General features: G+C 47.4%; 1 protein-coding gene across 1 annotated transcript; it reads left to right on the top strand.

Annotated features, from left to right (window-relative positions):
• The first annotated feature begins 339 nt into the window (after positions 1 to 339).
• CHMP3 (charged multivesicular body protein 3) lies at positions 340 to 18,171 on the top strand. The gene is made up of 6 exons (XM_082050318.1): positions 340 to 464; positions 6,127 to 6,187; positions 10,781 to 10,960; positions 13,984 to 14,105; positions 15,991 to 16,105; positions 17,610 to 18,171. Exons 1-6 carry the CDS (start codon positions 420 to 422, stop codon positions 17,741 to 17,743), a joined length of 657 nt encoding a protein of 218 aa, XP_081906444.1. The 5' UTR covers positions 340 to 419; the 3' UTR covers positions 17,744 to 18,171.
• Positions 18,172 to 19,265: the final 1,094 nt, after the last annotated feature.

The following is a 19,265-nucleotide window of genomic DNA, read 5'->3' as shown; positions in this document are numbered from 1 at the left end:
CAAACCCTGTTACGCTTCTATACTTCATCCTGCGCGCCTGCTCCTCCCGCAGCGCTGCGGGGTTGTAGGGGGGTTGTAGGGGGGTTGTAGGGGGGTTGTAGGGGCGCTGTGGGGCTTTATGGGGCCGTGCGCAGAGGGGCGGGGTCCTGTGCGGGGGGGGGGGGGTGGGGGGGGCTCCCTGGGGCCGTGTGAAGCGGCGCGGGGCCGTGTGAAGCCATGTGACCATCGGGACCCTCCCGAAGGGCGGGGCTGTCGGAGAGCTCTCGCCCCGCCCCTCCCGCAGCGGCGGCGCATGCACGGTGCCGGCGGGGGCGGGGCGGAGGGCGCGCATGCGCGGGGAAGGGGCGGGGCGGCCCACACCTGGCAGCGGGCGGGGCCGAGAACCCGGAAGGGCCGGGTGGCGGGAGGCGGTGGCCGCCATGGGCCTGTTCGGGAAGACCCCGGAGAAGCCGCCCAAGGAGCTGGTGAGGCCCCGGCGGGGGCGTGCGGCTCGCGAGGGGGCGGGCTGGGCGTGTGCCGTTGTCATGGCGCCGGGCGGGGCCTGTGGAGGGGCCGGGGGCCTGGCCTGGGTGCACCCGGCCTTGGCCTGAGGGGAGGCGGGAGGCCGCGGCCCCACGGGCTTGAGGGGCCCTGGGGAGCCCTTGTCCCGAACGGGGGAACCCCCGCTCGGTTACCTCGGGCTGCACATGAGGAGGGAATTTTTGACACAGGGTGGTGAGAGCCTGTCCCGGGTTGCCCAGAGAGGTGGTGGATGAACCATCCCTGGAGACATCCCAGGCCAGGCTGGACGGGGCTCTGAGCAACCTGATCTGGGTGAAGATGTCCCTGCTCATGGCAGGGGGGGCACTGGATGAGCTCTCAAGGTCCCTTCCAACCAAAAGTAACCTATGATTTCTTCTGTAACGCAGCACACCAGCAGTGTGAAAGGCTTGGAGGGGCTTCTTAGGCCACAGGAGCAGTAGCCAAAGAAGCAACGTGTCTTGGGTGGCCTGTTTGGGGAGGCTTAGTCAGTGGCTCATGGATTTTTAGCTCGTTGTTACCTGTGTTCCAGATCTTCTAGTCCTCTGGCTTCATTAGGGGCTTCTAGCTCCTGTTGCAAAACAAGCCTTAAAAGTATGAATAGCTGAAATATTGGGACTTGGGGTTTGAGTTTGTTTTGGGTTTTTTTTGAGTCTGCAGACAAACTGTGTAAGCCTTGCTTCTAACCACGGATTTCTAATGTCGTAGAGAAATGAAATGATCAATATACCGACAGATTTCACTGTTGCATTTTATGAGTCACTGCTAATGCATTGATTAAAAACATCTGCTGTTTGGTGGGGAGAAAAAATCAAATACATTAGAGATACTAAAAAGCAACAGGGAGAAGGTGACAGACACTGAAATTCAAGACTTAGAAGAGCTTTAGTGTCACAGCTATCCCCTTCTGCTTTGTAGCAACCGAGTCCCGGGGATGCAGGTTATAGTCCTTGCTTGTTGGGTGACAGCATCAAGTGACACGTATACCTTTGATAGTTTATTTTCTCTTCTTCCTCTGCCTGTGTCAGAGCACCCGCAGGTTGGTTATAGTTTCCTCTGTTCATGGGTGGTGTTGGAAACCGCAGAAAGAAGGGGAGTTTGGAAGCTGCTGCTCTCAGTGGTGGGATGAAGCAGCAAAGTGCTTACTGCACACGATGTGGTCACACTGCACAGATAAATTCTTGTTTCATGTCTGACCACTCGTTCCCCTTCCATAACTGACAAGCTTGTTGTGTTTTCCAGTGACACAGTGCATCTGTGTGTCTTCTTGGAGCTGTTTGCAGATAATATGACAAAGGTGCTGGAAAACAGCCATGTCTGGCACATAGGGAGGAGTGACTTAGGTCATCTTGCCATCATGAGCATACTCTCGGGTTGCAGGCTGATGTGGTGGCCTAACAGATATTGAGAAACCTGTTAATAAGACATTTATTTCTTCCTTTATCTAACTGAGCAGCTTTAGATGGAAGAAGAGGTTAGTTCTGCCTACTGGATGATGGGGAAGCAACAAGACTTACCTCGTGTATGCCAACCGCTGTACACGATGTGCTGTCCCTGGGCAGGGCTGGAGAAAGCAATCCCAGCCCCACAGGAGGGGCTGACGATGGGAAGAGGTTGTGGTGTTTTTGGTGGCAGGCTTCATTCGTATGCTTGCTCTCTGTTTATTTATGAATGATACAAGGCAAACATCTTCAGTCAGAACCCGAAGGAATGTCAGGAAGATGTGCCACGGGAGGTTTAGGTTGGACATCAGGAAAAGGTTCTTCACCCAGAGGGTGCAGGACACTGGAACAGGCTCCCCAGGGAGGTGTCACAGCCCCAAGCCTGATAGTGTTCAAGAAGAGACTGGACAACGTCCTCAGACACACGGTGTGACCTGTGGGGTTGTCATATGCAGGGACAGGAGTTGGACTGGATGATCCTTATGGGTCCCTTCCAACTCAGGACAGTCTATGAGTACATGTGAGGAGCCAGTGATGCATTTCAGCCTGTCTAAAGCTGAGGCTTTACTATACTTCTAATGTCAAGTCTGGATTGGTTGAGCTAAAAAAAGTCATTTTCCTCTAGTATAGTCCAAGTGGTTTGTTTCAGTGCAGTGTTTTGCTGTCTGACTCTGGTGTGATGCAGTGCTGTTGAGAATGGCGTTTTTGCTTGTGTCGGAACTGGAAGCAGAAAAACTTCATCAGCATGGAGGTGTGCTGGGGGGTAATTAGCCTCGTTTAGTTGATGAAAGTTCTTCTGTTCCCAGCATCGCTACCTCTGCACTGCATTGTGCTGTGGTTTGTAGCTGTATCCCTGGCATCCTGCATGCGATCGGCTCTGCAGCTTCTTTACTGCTCCACAAATTGCCATGTCTGGTGTAACTGGAAGTGTATTCCTGGGCAGTAGTAGGGATGAGCTATCAAAGAGTTTTCTGCTGTCAGAGTCAGCAGGATTGATGACAACATACGGCCAGTCATGGTTTAATGGTGTCTCTGTGTGTCATGGAGACAGAATCTGTGAATCCTGCTGTGGTGCATTTGACAGTTGCTGATTGTGCTTATACATGAAGGCTTGGTGCATGTTGGTTACTTCTAGAATACAAGTTTTAGAGCAGATCTCTGGAAGACGTTGCATTGGAGACATGACGCTTGGCCAGCCAGAGTTCAATTATGTTTTACCTCAGTCTCTTCCTCAAAAGAGGGACCTTCTTATTACGGTGAGGACCTAATCTATATGACAGTTCTGCTCTGTTCTGAAGAACAAGATGGGAGGCTGCAGTTGGTCCTTGGTGCTCATGTTTTTTTGTTGTCTTGCTTTTGCTTTTTGTTTTTATTTTTGTGTGTGTGTTGTTGGTTTTTGTTTTTTTTTGTTTTTGAGGGTTTTTTTCCGCTAGAATAAAGCAGGAGTCAACTAAAGGCACAGGAGCTTTCTGAAACCCCTTCAAAACTTCTGCACACCCATAATGTGTACACACAAAGCTCTACAGGGCTTTTGCACTTGGATTTTTTTTTTTTTTTCAGCAGATTTTGTGCTTGGGCAACTTGGCTGATGGTTGTTCTCTGTAGTCAAAACGTGGTCTTGTTCATCATGACCGAGAGCATTTCTGTTGAGACCAGTAAGTCTAAGAATCTGTTGTGCTCCCCTGGTCTCGTGCACTGAGGAGCACTCTTTTTACAGTTCTGTTATAGAGCTTATTCAAGTAAATGAACCTCTTATCTGAATTCAAAAAGTCACATAAAAATCGCTGTGATTTTTATGTGAAACTATTCCTACAGCCAACTAGATGACTTGAGTGGCTGCAGCACTAGCAGGTACAATATGCAAGTGGACTTACGAACTACAGGTCATCTTAATACTTTGGGGTTGTGGTTTTTTTCTTAGATACTGTGCTAAATCTGTGCTGCTAATAACAAAAGTAGCATCAGAGCTCTACAAACACTTGGCACTTTGTTCATACGCTGATGTTATCTCCCTATTCTTGGTCCTGGTGTTGTACAGCCCCTCTCTGCTTCCGTGTTTGCCACAAATGCTTCAAGTTCTGGGTTGGATGTCTGGCAACTGCTGCTTGTGTGATGGCTCTGCTTCCCCAGAGAGGTAGTTGGGGCACAGACTGAAGCACAGGAGGTTCCATCTAAACACAAGAAGAAGCTTCTTTACTGTGACATGCCAGAGCCCTGGAACAGGCTGGCCAAAGAGGTGGTGGAATCTCCTTCTCTGGAGACATTAAAACCCACCTGGACACATTTCCTGTGTGATCTGCTCTGGTGAACCTGCTTTAGCAGGTGGGTTGGACTGGATGATCTCCAGAGGTCCCTTCAACCCAAACCAGTCTGTGATTCTGTGAAGGGTTGATCGCCACCTCCCTCATGCCCTGTCTCGTGGAGCCAGGAGGGCTGGAACAGAGGGATCCAGCAGGAACCTCATGGTGTTGAGCAGCACCAAGCTGAGTACATAGGACAACCAGCCCTGCACGTGGGGGTGGGTGGCAGCTCTGCAGGAAGGGACCTGGGATTCCCACATGTAATAAACAGGAGCTGGCAGCGTGTCTGTGTTAACAAGCTGTAATCAGCATGTCGAGGCAAATGGTTGTTCAATTACTCTGCTACATTCAGCATTCGTGAGGCCACATCTGCAAAACAGTGTCCTGGTTTGGGCACCCAGTGCGTGAAGGATATCAACAAACTGGAGAGAGCATGGCTGAGGGACACTGAGGTGGTGGAGGGCTGGAGCCCATGGCACGGGATTAGAAGCCGAGGAAACTGTGCTCATTTTAGCTTGGAGAAGGGACAAGGGTCTAAAGCCTTTCACTGCCTTTTGTGAGGTTGTAGTGAAGACAGAGCCAGGTACTTCTCAGGTGTGCCCAGTGTCAGGAAAGGGGCTACAGCCACAGGAGGATTTTGAATTGGCCATGAGGAAAGTCCTTCACCATCAGAGCGATTACAGAATCACAGAATGTTAGGGATTGGAAGGGCCCTCAGAAGATCATCCAGTCCAATTCCCCCACCGGAGCAGGAACACCCAGATGAGGTTACACAGGAAGGTGTCCAGGTGGGTTTGAATGTCTGCAGAGTAGGAGACTCCACAACCTCCCTGGGCAGCCTGGTCCAGGCTCTGTCACCCTCACTGAGAAGTTTCTTCTCATATTTAAGTGGAACCTCTTGTGTTCCAGTTTGAACCCATTACCCTTTGTCCTGCCATTGGTTGTCACTGAGAAGAGCCTGGCTCCATCCTCCTGACACTCACCCTTTATATATCTGTCAACATTAATGAGGTCACCCCTCAGTCTCCTCCAAGCTCCAGAGCCCCAGCTCCCTCAGCCTTTCCTCACACGGCAGATGCTCCACTCCCTTCAGCATCTTTGTTGCCCTGCGCTGGACTCTCTCCAGCAGTTCCCTGTCCTTCTGGAACTGAGGGGCCCAGAACTGGACACAATATTCCAGATGTGGTCTCACCAGGGCAGAGTAGAGGGGAAGGAGAACCTCTCTGGACCTACTAACCACCTAACTAACCCCCTTCTAATCCACCCCAGGATGCCATTGGCCTTCCTGGCCACAAGGGCCCAGTGCTGGCTCATGGTCATCCTGCTGTCCACCAGGACCCCCATTATTATTAGGTGCTGGAACAGATGCCCAGAGCAGGCATGAAGTCTCTGCCTTTGCAGAGTGTCAAAACTCAATGGACTTGGCTCCAAAGAACCTGTCTGGACTCTGAGCTTGGTCCTGTGAGCAGGAGGTTGGCTTGGAGACCTCCTGGGGTTCCTTCTGACTGAAGCGCTCTTGCTGCTGCCGTCCTGTGCCAAAGGTTCTGCCTTATTCTGAAATCCCGTGCGGCAAGTTCCCTCTGCACAGTGACATCGCTGTGACGTGAACATCTCTGATTCACACCTCGCATCCTTCGTAACTCCTTGTCTGGATGTTCAGAGGAGAGCGGTAATCAGTGGTATCTCTGCAATGTTTGTTTCTTTTTTTATTATTGGAATAGTGAAACATTTAAACATGACTCAGTACTCAAAGCCTGTGGATTGTGAAGGGCTGCTTCTGATATCGAATGATTCAGTTGTGTGAAAGTATAAAAACGTTGGTTTAAAGTTGGAATTTCAAGTAACACTCACTTTCTCTTTTTAAGGTCAATGAATGGTCCTTGAAGATAAGGAAAGAAATGAGAGTGGTTGATAGACAGATCAGAGGTTTGTACTTATGTTTCATTATTCGTTTTTCCTTTCCCTGTTTGCCTTCAAGGGTTTTTTTTGCTTTAATTGGGGAAAGGGTGTGAAATCTAATAATCCGAGGTACTCTATTGCATCGGGAATGAAGATGAATGTGATCCTGGGGCCACACTTATCTGTGTTACAAAATGACATTGCTGTCAATTTCTCCAAGTAAAATTTTCAAAAGAACCTGAATAGTTTGTGGTCCTAGTAAGACAAAATGCTCTTAAAATCCATTTGATAAGATGAGTTAGATGTATTATCCAGAACTTCAGTGATCTTGATTTAATGAATAGTATGTAATTCCACGAGTAGAAAGTTCCGTGGGTATGTACTGGAAGTGCATGTTCTAAACAGAAGTAGCCTGCTCCAGAAAATTAAAAATAGGAGAGAGGAAGAAAAATACTTTTCTCAGTGGGTGTTTTGCTTTTAAATTATGGGCATTACACTTTTGAAGAGGTCTTGAAAAGCAGAGGAGTTACTTCTTATTACACTGCTGCTAGTTCAGTTTCTTGTTCTCTCTTCTGCCTCCCATCCCAGAATCTGAAAATAGGTTTGGGTCTAGATTCTGTTTTCCTCTTTTGCTTTTCTACCCTGCCTTCAGGACCAGTCTGTGGGATGTGCTGGTGAAGGATATTTTATGTCAGCACCTGGTTATTGGGCATGTGCCTGTTTCGAGTGACCCGAGTAGTGTGTTCTCCCTCCCGCTTTTCTCCCCAGCCCCACGCGCCTGCAAGGAGCTGCCTCGTGTGTTCTCCAACATGTAGATTTGTACGAGTTGGTTGGAGAGAGCTGCTCGTGCAGTACAGAGTCTGTCCTTGTCCCTCACATGAGACAGGGTTTGTGCCTCTTCCAGGAAAACCGATGGACAGTGATGCTCGTTATGCTTGTCAATTGTTTTGCATTCTCTGAGGCGCTTTGTGTGGCTGTATTGGGCACAGAGCAGCTGAAACATGGCTGATCTCGGTAGCAAAGTGTGGCTTAGAGGTCGCATCTTCCATGGGAGCAAATGACCCACACGTTAACTGTTGATGGTTTCTGGAAATTTCAGGTTTCTCTCAACTTTATACATGCCGTAATAATTCTAATGGCCTGTGTAGATACTGGGTTATGTGGTAGTCTGATATTTTGACATGGATTTAAATCTATTCATTGCAACAGCTCTAAATATGTCTGTATGTGCATTTCAGAGTGTTACATTCCAAGAAATACAGCTCAACATGTAAGAGCTTAGAGTAACCACCAGCCATCTGCTATTCTCATGATTCTCATTAAAGTAAAATACGGAATATCTTTGTGATGCCCGTATTGTGCTGGGATTTCACATCTTACTGAGTGTAGGCTGTTGTGCTGGGCACTCATCAGGCCAGCAGGCTGCTGCTGAGAGACGACAGCCACGTGCTGCTAAAGGTTGGGTTTTTCCCCAAATTACCCACTGTAGCTGGGTTCTGCTGTGCTTTTATAATTTCAGTTGAGACTTAGGCAGGAAATCGCTATAATTTTCGGGTAAGGATGCTGGGCTGGGGCCTGTCTGAGTTTCTCTGTGCTGTTATAGACGTGTTGTGATACAACAACACTCAGATCTGCTTGGGGCTGACTGGCTGAGCTGGGATCACTCCAACACTTGGCTCGTCTCGTCCGTGCTGTTTCGAACCATCTGTTGTTGGACTCTCGCCGTTGTCGTGATTCCTGCGTGCTGCGGGTTGCTTTGGAGGGCATGGGTGGCTCAAAGAAATGAAAAGCATCCTTGTGACTTCAGAATTGGCTTTTTCAAGTTAATATATAATAGGAATACAGTAACTTTGTGCCTTACTGAGCTCGCAGGTCCCTCTCGTCGGCGTTTTGTGCCACTCCTGGGCCTGGCAGAGCCACAGAGGGACCGTGTAGTGACTTGGGCTCACTAGAGGTGCGTAGCTGGCATTGCCCTTCAGAGACGCAGTTGCCTCTTCTCGCATATTTTTGCCACCAATCTCACATTCAGCAGTTTGTCATGCGAGCGAAAAGCATTCAGTGGCAGACGGGGCCACCCCGCGCTAGTTTGGATGTAGTAACACAACATTTGTGGTTGTTTTTAGCCTGCCAAAGCGCATGTTGTCATTTCTCAGTACTGCTGGGGTGCTCCTGGTGCTTTCCGGTTTCTCCTGTGCCATTTCAGCATTTTCTTATGTGTTCTGACCTGGAAATTGGCTCGCTCCCATGGCTGACTTACAGATGTCTTCAAGCTCGTGACGTTTCTGCAAATAACAGCGGGGAAGCAGTGAGGAGTATGTTTTCCTGATTACAATCTTGCAGATTTCTGCCAGCCCTTTAGGATAAAGGCGCCATTGAATGGCACTGAGAGAATGATTTAGCTGGTACAGAGTCCACGAGCTCCTATGTGAGAAGATCTATTGAAATCAAAAAGTACCAGAAAGTGTGTATTGATGCCTTTATTTTTATAAAAGGGCAACTTGATTCTTGCCTGTGTGTGACTTCTGTCAGGTATAAATCAAGAACACTCAAAAACCCCTAAATTTGAACAAAGCCTTTGCCAGAAATACTTATTCTTTTGGTCATTTCCTTCAACTTTGTAGGATGGTGAACCTAACCCTCGCTATCTGAATTCTTTATTTACTTCAGGAGAACTTTTTTGCGGACTCTTAGCTCCACATTTCATCAGTTTCTGATTTATTGCTGAGTCTGGAAAAGGAAGGGGGTTGATATGGCCCCCGCTTGTTCCTGCGTTTGTTATTCGGAGCTTTTTGAGGTACGTGCCTCCTGCCGCACTGCCAATGTTAACACAAAACAGGTTTATCAACAGTCACATCAGACTTGCTAGAGAAACCCTCATTATTTAAGGAAGCCTATTTAGTCTATAATGTTTCAAATCCAGCTATTTGGTGCTCATTTAGTGCAGGCTTAGTTCGGTATTCCTGTTCCAGCGTGCTCTTATAAAAAGCTGTTGAATGCAGCTGGATACCAGGAGAGCTGGAACTCTCTGTTTTAAGTTGTATCTAATGATTAACCAGCTTATTAGTTTTATCTGAGAAATTCTCCATAGCTTTGGCAGCAGGCAGCCAGCTTATAAATTGAATATGCCAGTTGATACGAACACCTAATGCAAGTGTGTTTGAACTGTGAGCAGTAGAAACTCCAGGACCTTAACTCCTACAAGTATAAATGTGGTTGGATGGCCAGTTGACGGCCAATGCCTGATGAGGGGGATAATTAAGTCTGTGTGCAAGAATGAAGACTTTTTTGGCAGTAATTAACAAATTTGTGGTTCTAAGTAACTCTCAAAATTGTGAGCACACCCTTATAAATTCACTGTATAAGCGGATATGCTGTTCTGTTAAAGGCAGTGTTTATCTGAAACTTTCTAGCCTCTGAGAGATCAGCTTTCTACAATCTTTCAGAATGCATTTTTTTTTAAAAAAACGACATTTTGGGAATTTAGAAACAAGACAATTTCACCTACAACATCCCTCAGATTCCCTTGAAGGTGATCATATGGTTAAGCTTTGGATGTAACCTGACAGGTAAGTATTTTTGCTAATAAAATGCCTGGCTGTCTTCTGAGATTTCTAGTTTTATGCTCCTTGTGACAACTTTGTCCCTCTGTGGTGCAGTGGGGCTCTCTGGTGATGAATACAGAGGAGTTAATCTTGTAAGCAACAAATCAGTACCATGTGGGTATATTATATATGTGTATATGTATTTATAGATATATTTCTATCAGACCAGTTTAATAGTCAGGAAGTTGTAACAGTCACCTCAGAGTATTTGGTTCTTACTGGACCACTCTCTCTGTAAAGAATTTCTTTCTAATCTCCAGCCTAAATTTCCCCTGGCAGAGTTGAAGCTCCTGCCCCCTTGTCCTATTGCTGACTGCCTGGGAGAAGAGACCAATCCCCACCTGGCTAGAACTGCCCTTCAGGTAGTTCTAGAGAGTGCTGAGCTCACGCTATTTTGGATACAGGACAGGATACCATTGGCCTTCTTGGCCACCTGGGCACACTGATGGCTCATGTTGAGCTTCCTGTCAATTAATACCCCCAGGTCCCTTTCTGGAAATTCTTTACAGAGAGAGTGGTCAGGCATTGGAATGGCTGCCCAGGGAGGTGCTGGACTCGCCGTCCCTGGAGGTTTTTAAACTGAGATTGGACATGGCACTTAGTGCCATGGTCTAATAAACGGACTGGAGTTGGACCAAGGGTTGGACTCGATGATCTCTGAGGTCTTTTCCAACCCAGTCGATTCTGTGATTCTGTGATTCTGTGTGACCTTTTTTGCTTCTTAAGAATTAATCTTAGCTCAGCTTCACACAGTGATTTTCTTGGATTTTCCAGTACTCAGAACGGTGAAGGATATTACAGAGCTGGATGTTTAGTAATGAGAATTTTCCTATTAATGTTTAGCTGAATGAATCAGCTAACATGTAAATCAGCCTAGAGCAAGGTCTTTGAGCAACAGGGGGCATCTGAAATCAAGCAGAAATCATTCTTTTATTGAAAATACACCCAAACAAAATGGTGTTTCTCTTCCAAATCCTTAGCAGTTTGTCATTATTTGCTGTGTTTTTCTGTATTCCAGATATCCAGAGGGAAGAGGAGAAGGTGAAGCGGTCGATAAAGGATGCTGCCAAAAAGGGTCAGAGAGACGTGTGTGTGATCCTGGCGAAGGAACTGATCCGCTCTCGAAAGGCCGTGAGCAAACTCTACGCGTCCAAAGCTCACATGAACTCTGTCCTCATGGGGATGAAGAACCAGCTGGGTAAGAACTTCTGAGCCCGAGTGCAATGACTCCTCTCCTCTAGCTCTAGAGATGATGTCCGAGTTTCTGTTTTCAGCACCAAGGTCAAGCGCAGGCTGAGCTTAAATTTGGAAGCAGTTCCGCTCTTGTGCAAGGCAGTTCATCCCAGTGGGCTCCGGGACCTGGGAAACTCCTCCCCTAGCAGATCCAGAGAGCAGTTCCTTGACCCTCCCTTGCTCTTTGTCTTTCCTCTAAATAAGCCATAAGAAGTTTCTGACGTTCAATCACGATCCCCTTAAAATGTCCCATAATAAGTTTTTGTTGGTCAAAAGAATGTACTTTTCCCCTCCATCCCGTATTGATTCCTATATCCCTGTTGGCAGTAACCCCGTTAATCTGCAGGATGTTCCGGAGATTGTTTCCCCGCTGCTCTGTCTGGATGTGTTTCCCACCCTGGGCTCTGGAGTAGTCGGGGAGCTCCCAGTTACCTTCCCGGGGTCCCCCAGACCCTCACTAGCTCTATGTTTCCTCTGATTAGCTGCTCATCAGACAATCTAACCCCTTTCCTTGGAGCCTGAGGGTTGCAGTGACATGAAAATCATGTGCTCTGAAACTGTAACTGGGGGCACATTTCTAGTGTGTATTCCTAAACAGCTTGAATATCCCTGTATCCCCGTGGAGCCCGTTACTGATTTTGACAGGATCTGTAACAGGCCGTTTATTCCTTTCATCTCATCAATTATTGTTTCTCTAGTGAGTCTTAGGACACTTACCGAGTCCTAAACGGAGATGGGGGCGCAGTGTTTGATTTCCTTGATGTGGATGAATTGATTTTCCCCCTGGTTCAATACCTGGCTCCCCGTAAACCCTTCTCAGTCCTTTGTGCTCCCCCAGTACTGGGGTATTTCCCTCATTCCTCACCCACATCAGAAACCCGTTGTAACAGACTTCCTGCAGGATTCTTCCTGCCTTAGATCATTTAAGCTGTTAGAAGAGCAGAGCAGAGACAATTAAAGACAGGGAAGGATGTTGGGGGTTAAGGTGCTACTGAAATGTCAGAGGATTTCCCTCCACCCCAGCATGTTGCCGGTAGATTTAACACGAGATGAGTGAGAAATCAGGAGTCGCGATGTGAACCTTCAGTGTAACATCCAGGAGGGGAAGGAGGGACCATCCTTGGAGCTTGAAGCTTCAAAGCAGCCTCCTCTTTATTGCTGGTACCAGCATCTTTATCTTACTGGGAATGTTCTCTAATGGTGACCTGAGCAGTCGGAAGGAATCTGGAATTCAGTCTGGGGCTTCATCTCGGGAAATGATGGCTAACGGCAAGGCTTCTGTTAGTTTGTTAACATCACAAGTGTAATGTTCTTAAAGAAATGAAGCATTAAAATGAAAAGTAACATATGCTGTACCTTCATTTTGCTTCATTAAGGAGTGACCATTTTACATAGCAACAGGTGAGTTCTCCATAGCTGGGAAGCTGTGAGGTTAGATGGCACAGTTCCAGAACCTCAAAGTAGCCTCATTTATTGCGCTTTATTCTTGGTATATCAACATCCATGAAAAGAACTCATAACTTAAATTATTAGGGTAGCCTTTGGAAAAGAGTATTGTTAAATTCCATTTAAACTAATCGCTTATTTCCAGCTTATCTGCTTCAGGATTCATTTTCTAGCTTACTTTTTGCTGTGAAAGTATCACACTAGAGCTGCCAGTATTAAGTTTCCACTGCTCACGAGTTTGGTCAGCGGTTGGATGCGGGATTGTGGCTCTGCCGGCGAAACCCTCATCAGGAGCTCTGGCTCTTTATGAACGGGGGGCACATGGGCTAAAATCTCCGGGCGGGAGACCCGGATTGCTCCAGCTGATCACACAGGACTGGTATCTTCGCTTAGAAATGTCATATTTTAATATGGGTTGAAGTTGAGCTTTTCACAGTATCACAGTATCACAGTATGTTTGGGATTGGAAGGGACCTCAAAAGATCATCCAGTCCAATCCCCTTGCTGGAGCAGGAACACCCAGATGAGGTTACACAGGAACATGTCCAGGCGGGTTTTGAATGTCTGCAGAGAAGGAGACTCCACAACCCCTCTGGGCAGCCTGTTCCAGGCTCTGGCACCCTCACTGAGAAGAAGTTTTTTCTCAAATTTAAGTGGAACCTCTTGTGTTCCAGCTTGATCCCATTACCCCTTGTCCTATCATTGTTTGCCACCGAGAAGAGCCTGGCTCCATCCTCCTGACACTCACCCTTTACATATTTATAAACATTAATGAGGTCACCCCTCAGTCTCATCTTCTCCAAGCTCCAGAGCCCCAGCTCCCTCAGCCTTTCCTCACACAGGAGATGCTCCACTCCCTTCAGCATCTTTGTTGCCCTGCGCTGGACTCTCTCCAGCAGTTCCCTGTCCTTCTGGAACTGAGGGGCCCAGAACTGGACACAATATTCCAGGTGTGGTCTCACCAGGGCAGAGTAGAGAGGAAGGAGAACCTCTATGACCTACTAAGCACCCCCCTTCTAATCCACCCCAGGATGCCATTGGCCTTCCTGGCCACAAGGGCCCAGTGCTGGCTCATGGTCATCCTGCTGTCCACCAGGACCCCCAGGTCCCTTTCCCCTACGCTGCTCTCTAATATGTAATTTCCCAACTTATACTGGAACCTGGGGTTGTTCCTACCCAGGTGCAAGACTCTACACTTGCCCTTGTTAAATTTCATTAGGTTATGCCCCGCCCAACTCTCCAGCCTGTCCAGGTCTCTGATGGCAGCACAGCCTCTGGCGTGTCAGCCACTCCTCCCAGCTGGGTGTCATCAGCAAACTTGCTGACAGTCACTCTATTCCCTCGTCTAAATCGTTAATGAATATATTGAATAATATTGGCCCCAGTACTGACCCCTGAGGCACTCCACTAGATACTGGCCTCCAACTAGACTCTTTTTAAGATTAAATTGCCTAAATGCAAACAAATTTCTGTGTACACAGGATGTAATTTCTGTGCTTTGGGTGGTGCAGGGATTGTTAAGCTTTCCTGTCTCCTTCACAGCTGTCCTGAGAGTAGCAGGTTCATTGCAGAAGAGCACAGAAGTGATGAAAGCTATGCAAAACCTAGTAAAAATCCCTGAAATCCAAGCAACAATGAGGGAGTTATCCAAAGAGATGATGAAGGTAAGATCCAGAACAGAAACGCGGCCTGGCTGAACAGGAGGTGGTTGGTTGCAGTGCGAATGCTTTGGTGGTGTCGCAAAATTGATATTTTTTTTTTTTGGTTTAGCAGCAATTTGAGATTTATTGAGGTAGATCACAAGTCTATATGATTTCCAATAACTCCTAATCAGCAGGTAATTAATGAAGTGATTTAAAGTAATTTGTTATAATCGATACAGCAACTTAAAGATTTGATGATGGCAAGGTCACACTGTAGTTACAAAAGAAACATATTATGCACACGTAAGCACCTGTAAATATGGGAATAAAACACGCATACGGGGTTATAAATCACACACTAACACACATTAATCCATGGATATGTGAATATATGTGTAATATATGGGTAGATAACACCTATTGCTAAAATTTCCCTCTAGAGTTCAGTGAATTACTCGCTTTGAGTGTCACATTTCTCAGCGAACACTTGCTGAATCTCGAGAAATCTGTCTTTACCGGCACATGGGGCTGAGTTCGGCCTTTGGATCCTTGTGGAATTGTCAGCAGATGATTAGTTCTTTTTCATGAAATTGACTCTTTTGGGCATCCCTGTCAGAGGTGCCGCTCACAGCCCGGGGGGATCCAGGAGAGATCAGGGGGTCTCGCTTTAGCATCACTATTTATAGGGTTACAAGATCATTGATTTCGGTCAGTAAATTTCCACTCTGAGAGAATTTCTGGTGCTTTCCACCTTTTATCTGTGTCCAGAATTGTTCCATCCCATCCTGCTTGGGCAACGATCGAGGTATCGCGGAGCCACGGGTGCATTGGGCTGGTGGCAGTGACTGATCATTGCTGCCTTTTCCCATTTGGCAGGAGTTTTGGGAACACGGGGGGCGCTGCTTCAGCGCTTCATCTCATTGCACTTGCATAATGGGAATTGTTTTTCCCCAAAATAGCCTTTTTTTTTCCCCTGGGTATCCAGGTTCTCAAGTGGCCCTGGGTGGGGTTGCAACCCCCACAGGTGGCCCCTTTGTCGGAGACTTGTGTGAGCGCTAACAAAGAGGAATTAAAGAAGCATGTTAATAGCCGGGGACTTTCTAACAGGTTACTGTATTTGGGGAAAACCCTGAGTCAGCGATACCTGCAAACATGTCTGGTGTAAAGCTTGAAGCTGAAAAAAGCTGCTCAGGTTGAGGATGGAGGGAGGAAGATCGTACGGAGCGGTTGTTGCTCGGGCATCCGAGGGCTGGGGAGCCTGAGGCTTGGACAGGTTCACGCTGTCACCCGTGTCCCTGAGCCGCTCTGTGCTGGGGAGACTGAATTTCCTGCTATCAGGGGTGAAAATGTTCATTACAAAAGACACAACACAGCCTGTTGTGGAGTGGGAAGCTGCAAGTCCCATCTTGGGCAAGACAGGTGTTCTGATACAGCTGTAAAACATCTGGTGTGGTATCACCGTGTGCTGAAAGTGCTCTGATTTTAAAGTACGTTACTTCTTGTCGTGGTTATTTTTATTTTAACTACCACAGTTGTTTTGCTTTTTCCCCTCTCTTACCACTCTAGATTGTTGAGGTCAAGTCAGCTTATTTCTTAATAATTTTGCCATTGTGCATGGGAACAATTTGGCCACACCTGCAGGCCCTGCAGAGGAATGTTTTCAAGCTCAAATATAAAAAATGGAAGCTGTGGCAAACACCGATTTTTGAAGCATGTTAGAGCTTAAGCTCTGGGCAGGCGTGTTGGCCACCCTTGTGCAACAGGATGGCCTTGATCCAGAAAGCTGGAGCAGCGAGCGAGCAGCTGGAAAACACCTGGAGAGGCATCACCTCATCTCCGAAGCAGGAATTAACTCACTCTACAGTTTCCAAGGGCATCACGTGCTGCCTTGTTTGTTTTCTGCCAGGCTGGTATTATAGAGGAAATGCTGGAGGACACCTTCGAGGGCCTGGAGGATCAGGAGGAAATGGAAGAGGAAGCAGAGATGGAAATTGACAAAATCCTTTTTGAAATTACAGCTGGTGAGTTTATGTTTGCGAGAGCAGAGCCCCCGCTCCGGTCAGTAAGATGCAGCAATTTAAACCTTCGTCTGTTCTGACTCAGCTGCGCCCGCCCCGTGGTGTCTCTGCCTTTGCCAGTGGGCAGAGTGCTCTGACAAACTGGTTTCTCAGGGAATACCAGCCGGGAAGGCCGCTCGGTAACATGAAGTGATGAGCGGCAGCCGCTGTCGCTGCAGCGCTCTCGTTGACGCTTTTACAGATCAGTGTTTGTACAGTGGATCCTCTTCACAAGGTGACATTTGCCGGGTGCTGCACTTTGGCCACAACAACCCCCTGCAGCGCTCCAGGCTGGGCGCAGAGTGGCTGCAGAGCAGTCAGGCAGAAAGGGACCTGGGGGGACTAATTGACAGGAAGCTCAACATGAGCCATCAGTGTGCCCAGGTGGCCAAGAAGGCCAATGGTATCCTGTCCTGTATCCAAAATAGCGTGGTCAGCAGGACAAGGGCAGTGATCCTTCCCCTGTGCTCTGCATTGGGGAGGCCACACCTGGAGTATTGTGTTCAGTTCTGGGCCCCTCAGCTCAGGAAAGACATTGAAGTGCTGGAGCGGGTCCAGAGAAGAGCAACAAGACTGGTGAAGGGACTCGAACACAAGAGCTGAGGGAGAGGCTGAGGGAGCTGGGCTTGTTTAGTCTGGAGAAGAGGAGGCTCAGAGGTGAGCTCAGCACTCTCTATAACTACCTGAAGGGCAGTTCTAGCCAGGTGGGGACTGGTCTCTTCTCCCAGGCATCAGCAATAGGACAAGGGGGCATGGGCTTCAACTCTGCCAGGGGAAATTTAGGCTGGCTGTTAGAAAGCAATTCTGTGCAGAGAGAGTGGTCAGGCATTGGAATGGCTGCCCAGGGAGGTGCTGGACTCACCGGCCCTGGAGGTTTTTAAACTGAGATTGGACATGGCACATAGTGCCATGATCTAGTAAATGGACTGGAGTTGGACCAAGGGTTGGACTCGATGATCTCTGAGGTCTTTTCCAACCCAGTCGATTCTGTGATTCTGTGATCTCTGTGATTGACTAGAGACACTATTATTAATGAAGCCAGGAAATAAACTCAGCTGTGTTGAGTCCTCAGGTTATGATTCCTGCCTTACAGCTGATGAAGTAATGATCTACTCGTTTAATTATTTGACTTAATTGAAGCTTAGCCCACTCCTTACCTGCATTTCTCATGACACGGTGTGACAAATGCAAGTAGTGGAGCTGTGTTCAGCTGTGACACAGCTCCCCAGTTCCTGCCTGTTACCTCATGTCCCCCACTGGTTTGTTGCCCTCTTGTGTTTGTCACACCCTATTTCGTTCTTTCCCACCCCGTTTCCTGGCTGGGAGCAGCTCCTTCCCACCTGCTGCACCAGCCAGCAGCCCAGGCCAATTCCCGTGTGCGTCCTGTAACAGAACAACAGGTTGAATTACATTGAATTTATTAAATGAAGACCAAGTGCACACTAACGAACCTGTTTGTCATTTGCAGGGGCCTTGGGCAAAGCGCCGAGTAAAGTCACGGACGCTCTCCCGGAGCCCGAGCCCATGGGAGCGGCCGCCGCGGTGGACGAGGAGGAGGACATCGAGGCCATGCAGTCGCGACTGGCCACGCTCCGCAGCTGAGGGCGCAACGCAGCCGGACAGTTTGCCTTTTTTTCTTTTGCAATGGGATATTCTGTCCTACGTTTAAAATACAAAAGTTAATATGTGAGAATACTTTATGTAATATATATATATTATTTTTTTTTCTTCCTGGGGAGCGTGTTCTCCAAGAAACTACTGTAATATACTTCTTCTTGGGGGGGTGCAGTCTGTAAAGATGATCTTACCGTTTTCTGTTCAGCCCATCTCCCCTCGGAGAGGCTGTGGTGAAATGGTGGTGTCACGTCATGTATTTTTAGATATAAAGTCCGAAAATATATCCTTAGCTTCAAGTAGCGTCTTTCCCTCAAAGGCACTTTGGCTTAGTCTGCTACCACAAACCTGCAGTGGTGTAAGATCTTTGTTTTTCTGAATCACTACGGATTTTATTAAAGCTGCTTTTAACATTAGTTTAGTTTGTATCAATTCACAAGCAATATCCACCTCTGACAGCTCCCTCTCCTGATTTTAGAATACCTTTTTTTTTTGTCTTCAGCACATTTATGACTTTCACACTTTATTTAAAGAAAAGCTTTCAGTCAGAGCAGCTATTTAACATCAGATATCTCAACCTTTTCCAAATCATTCACATTCCCCAGTGGTAAAAAACCATCTGCTGCTCATGTAATACCTTTTTAGGGCCAAGGGAATCCAACACCCAAGGAGAGGTGTTTCCTCTCAAGGAAAAGCCGTTTTGACTCACAAAAGGTGGTTTGTAGAGCACATATCCATGGCATCACTTGCCTGAAGGCAAAGGTGTTTCTAATTTTAAGGAAGATTCTGAAAGAAAATTAAGTCTCCAAATAATTGTGTTCCAACAGGAAGGATGGGAGAACAGACCAGACACATGGACACCTGAAGGGTGTCCAGCAACTTCCAGTTTCAGCTGTAAAAAGCAACTGTTCACCTCTGTGCTGGTGAAGGTCACCCAGGCAGGGATGACACCGGCTTGGTCACCCCAACACTCCTTTAGAGAACAGTGCGATTCAAGTGTTTCATCTCCACTCCAAACCTAATAAGAATGGGCACATGGGACTATTTGTTTCTTGTGGTCTCAAAGCAGAAAAATGGGTAGATAACGCTACAGGAAGAACATTGAACAACAGTGGAGCAGTAAGAAGGTTCAAAATGCAGCTTCAACAATGGGTCTTTTCACACATGTGAGATCAGCGTGACTCATGCAGTGCACCTGGACTCTGCTCCCCATGAGCTGGCTCTGGGAAAAGCCATTTGGCTGTTTCATCTCTGTATCTTCAGACCTGATGCTGCAGGAGAGATCAGTCAGCTGAAGCATTGCCTTTAAGGATACTTAACTAGTTCAAGCGCAGAATGCCAAATCGAAAAGGCTTTATTGCTTTTCCTTATGGAAGCAGGTGAAGTGACTAGAAACAGGCTCATATTTACCATCAGCAAGTAGCAACAGAGAGGAGTTCTGAACACAAAGGGGTGTTGCTCAGCAGAATTTAAACTGGCAGCATAAGCCAAGTGAGCCAGAACATTTCCT

The sequence above is a fragment of the Streptopelia decaocto genome (genome assembly GCF_964273445.1).
Source record: "Streptopelia decaocto genome assembly, chromosome: 4".
In the NCBI taxonomy this organism is placed as follows: Eukaryota; Metazoa; Chordata; class Aves; order Columbiformes; family Columbidae; genus Streptopelia; species Streptopelia decaocto.
Note: the sequence above shows the minus strand (reverse complement) of the source record. Positions and strands in the feature narration are given on the sequence as shown.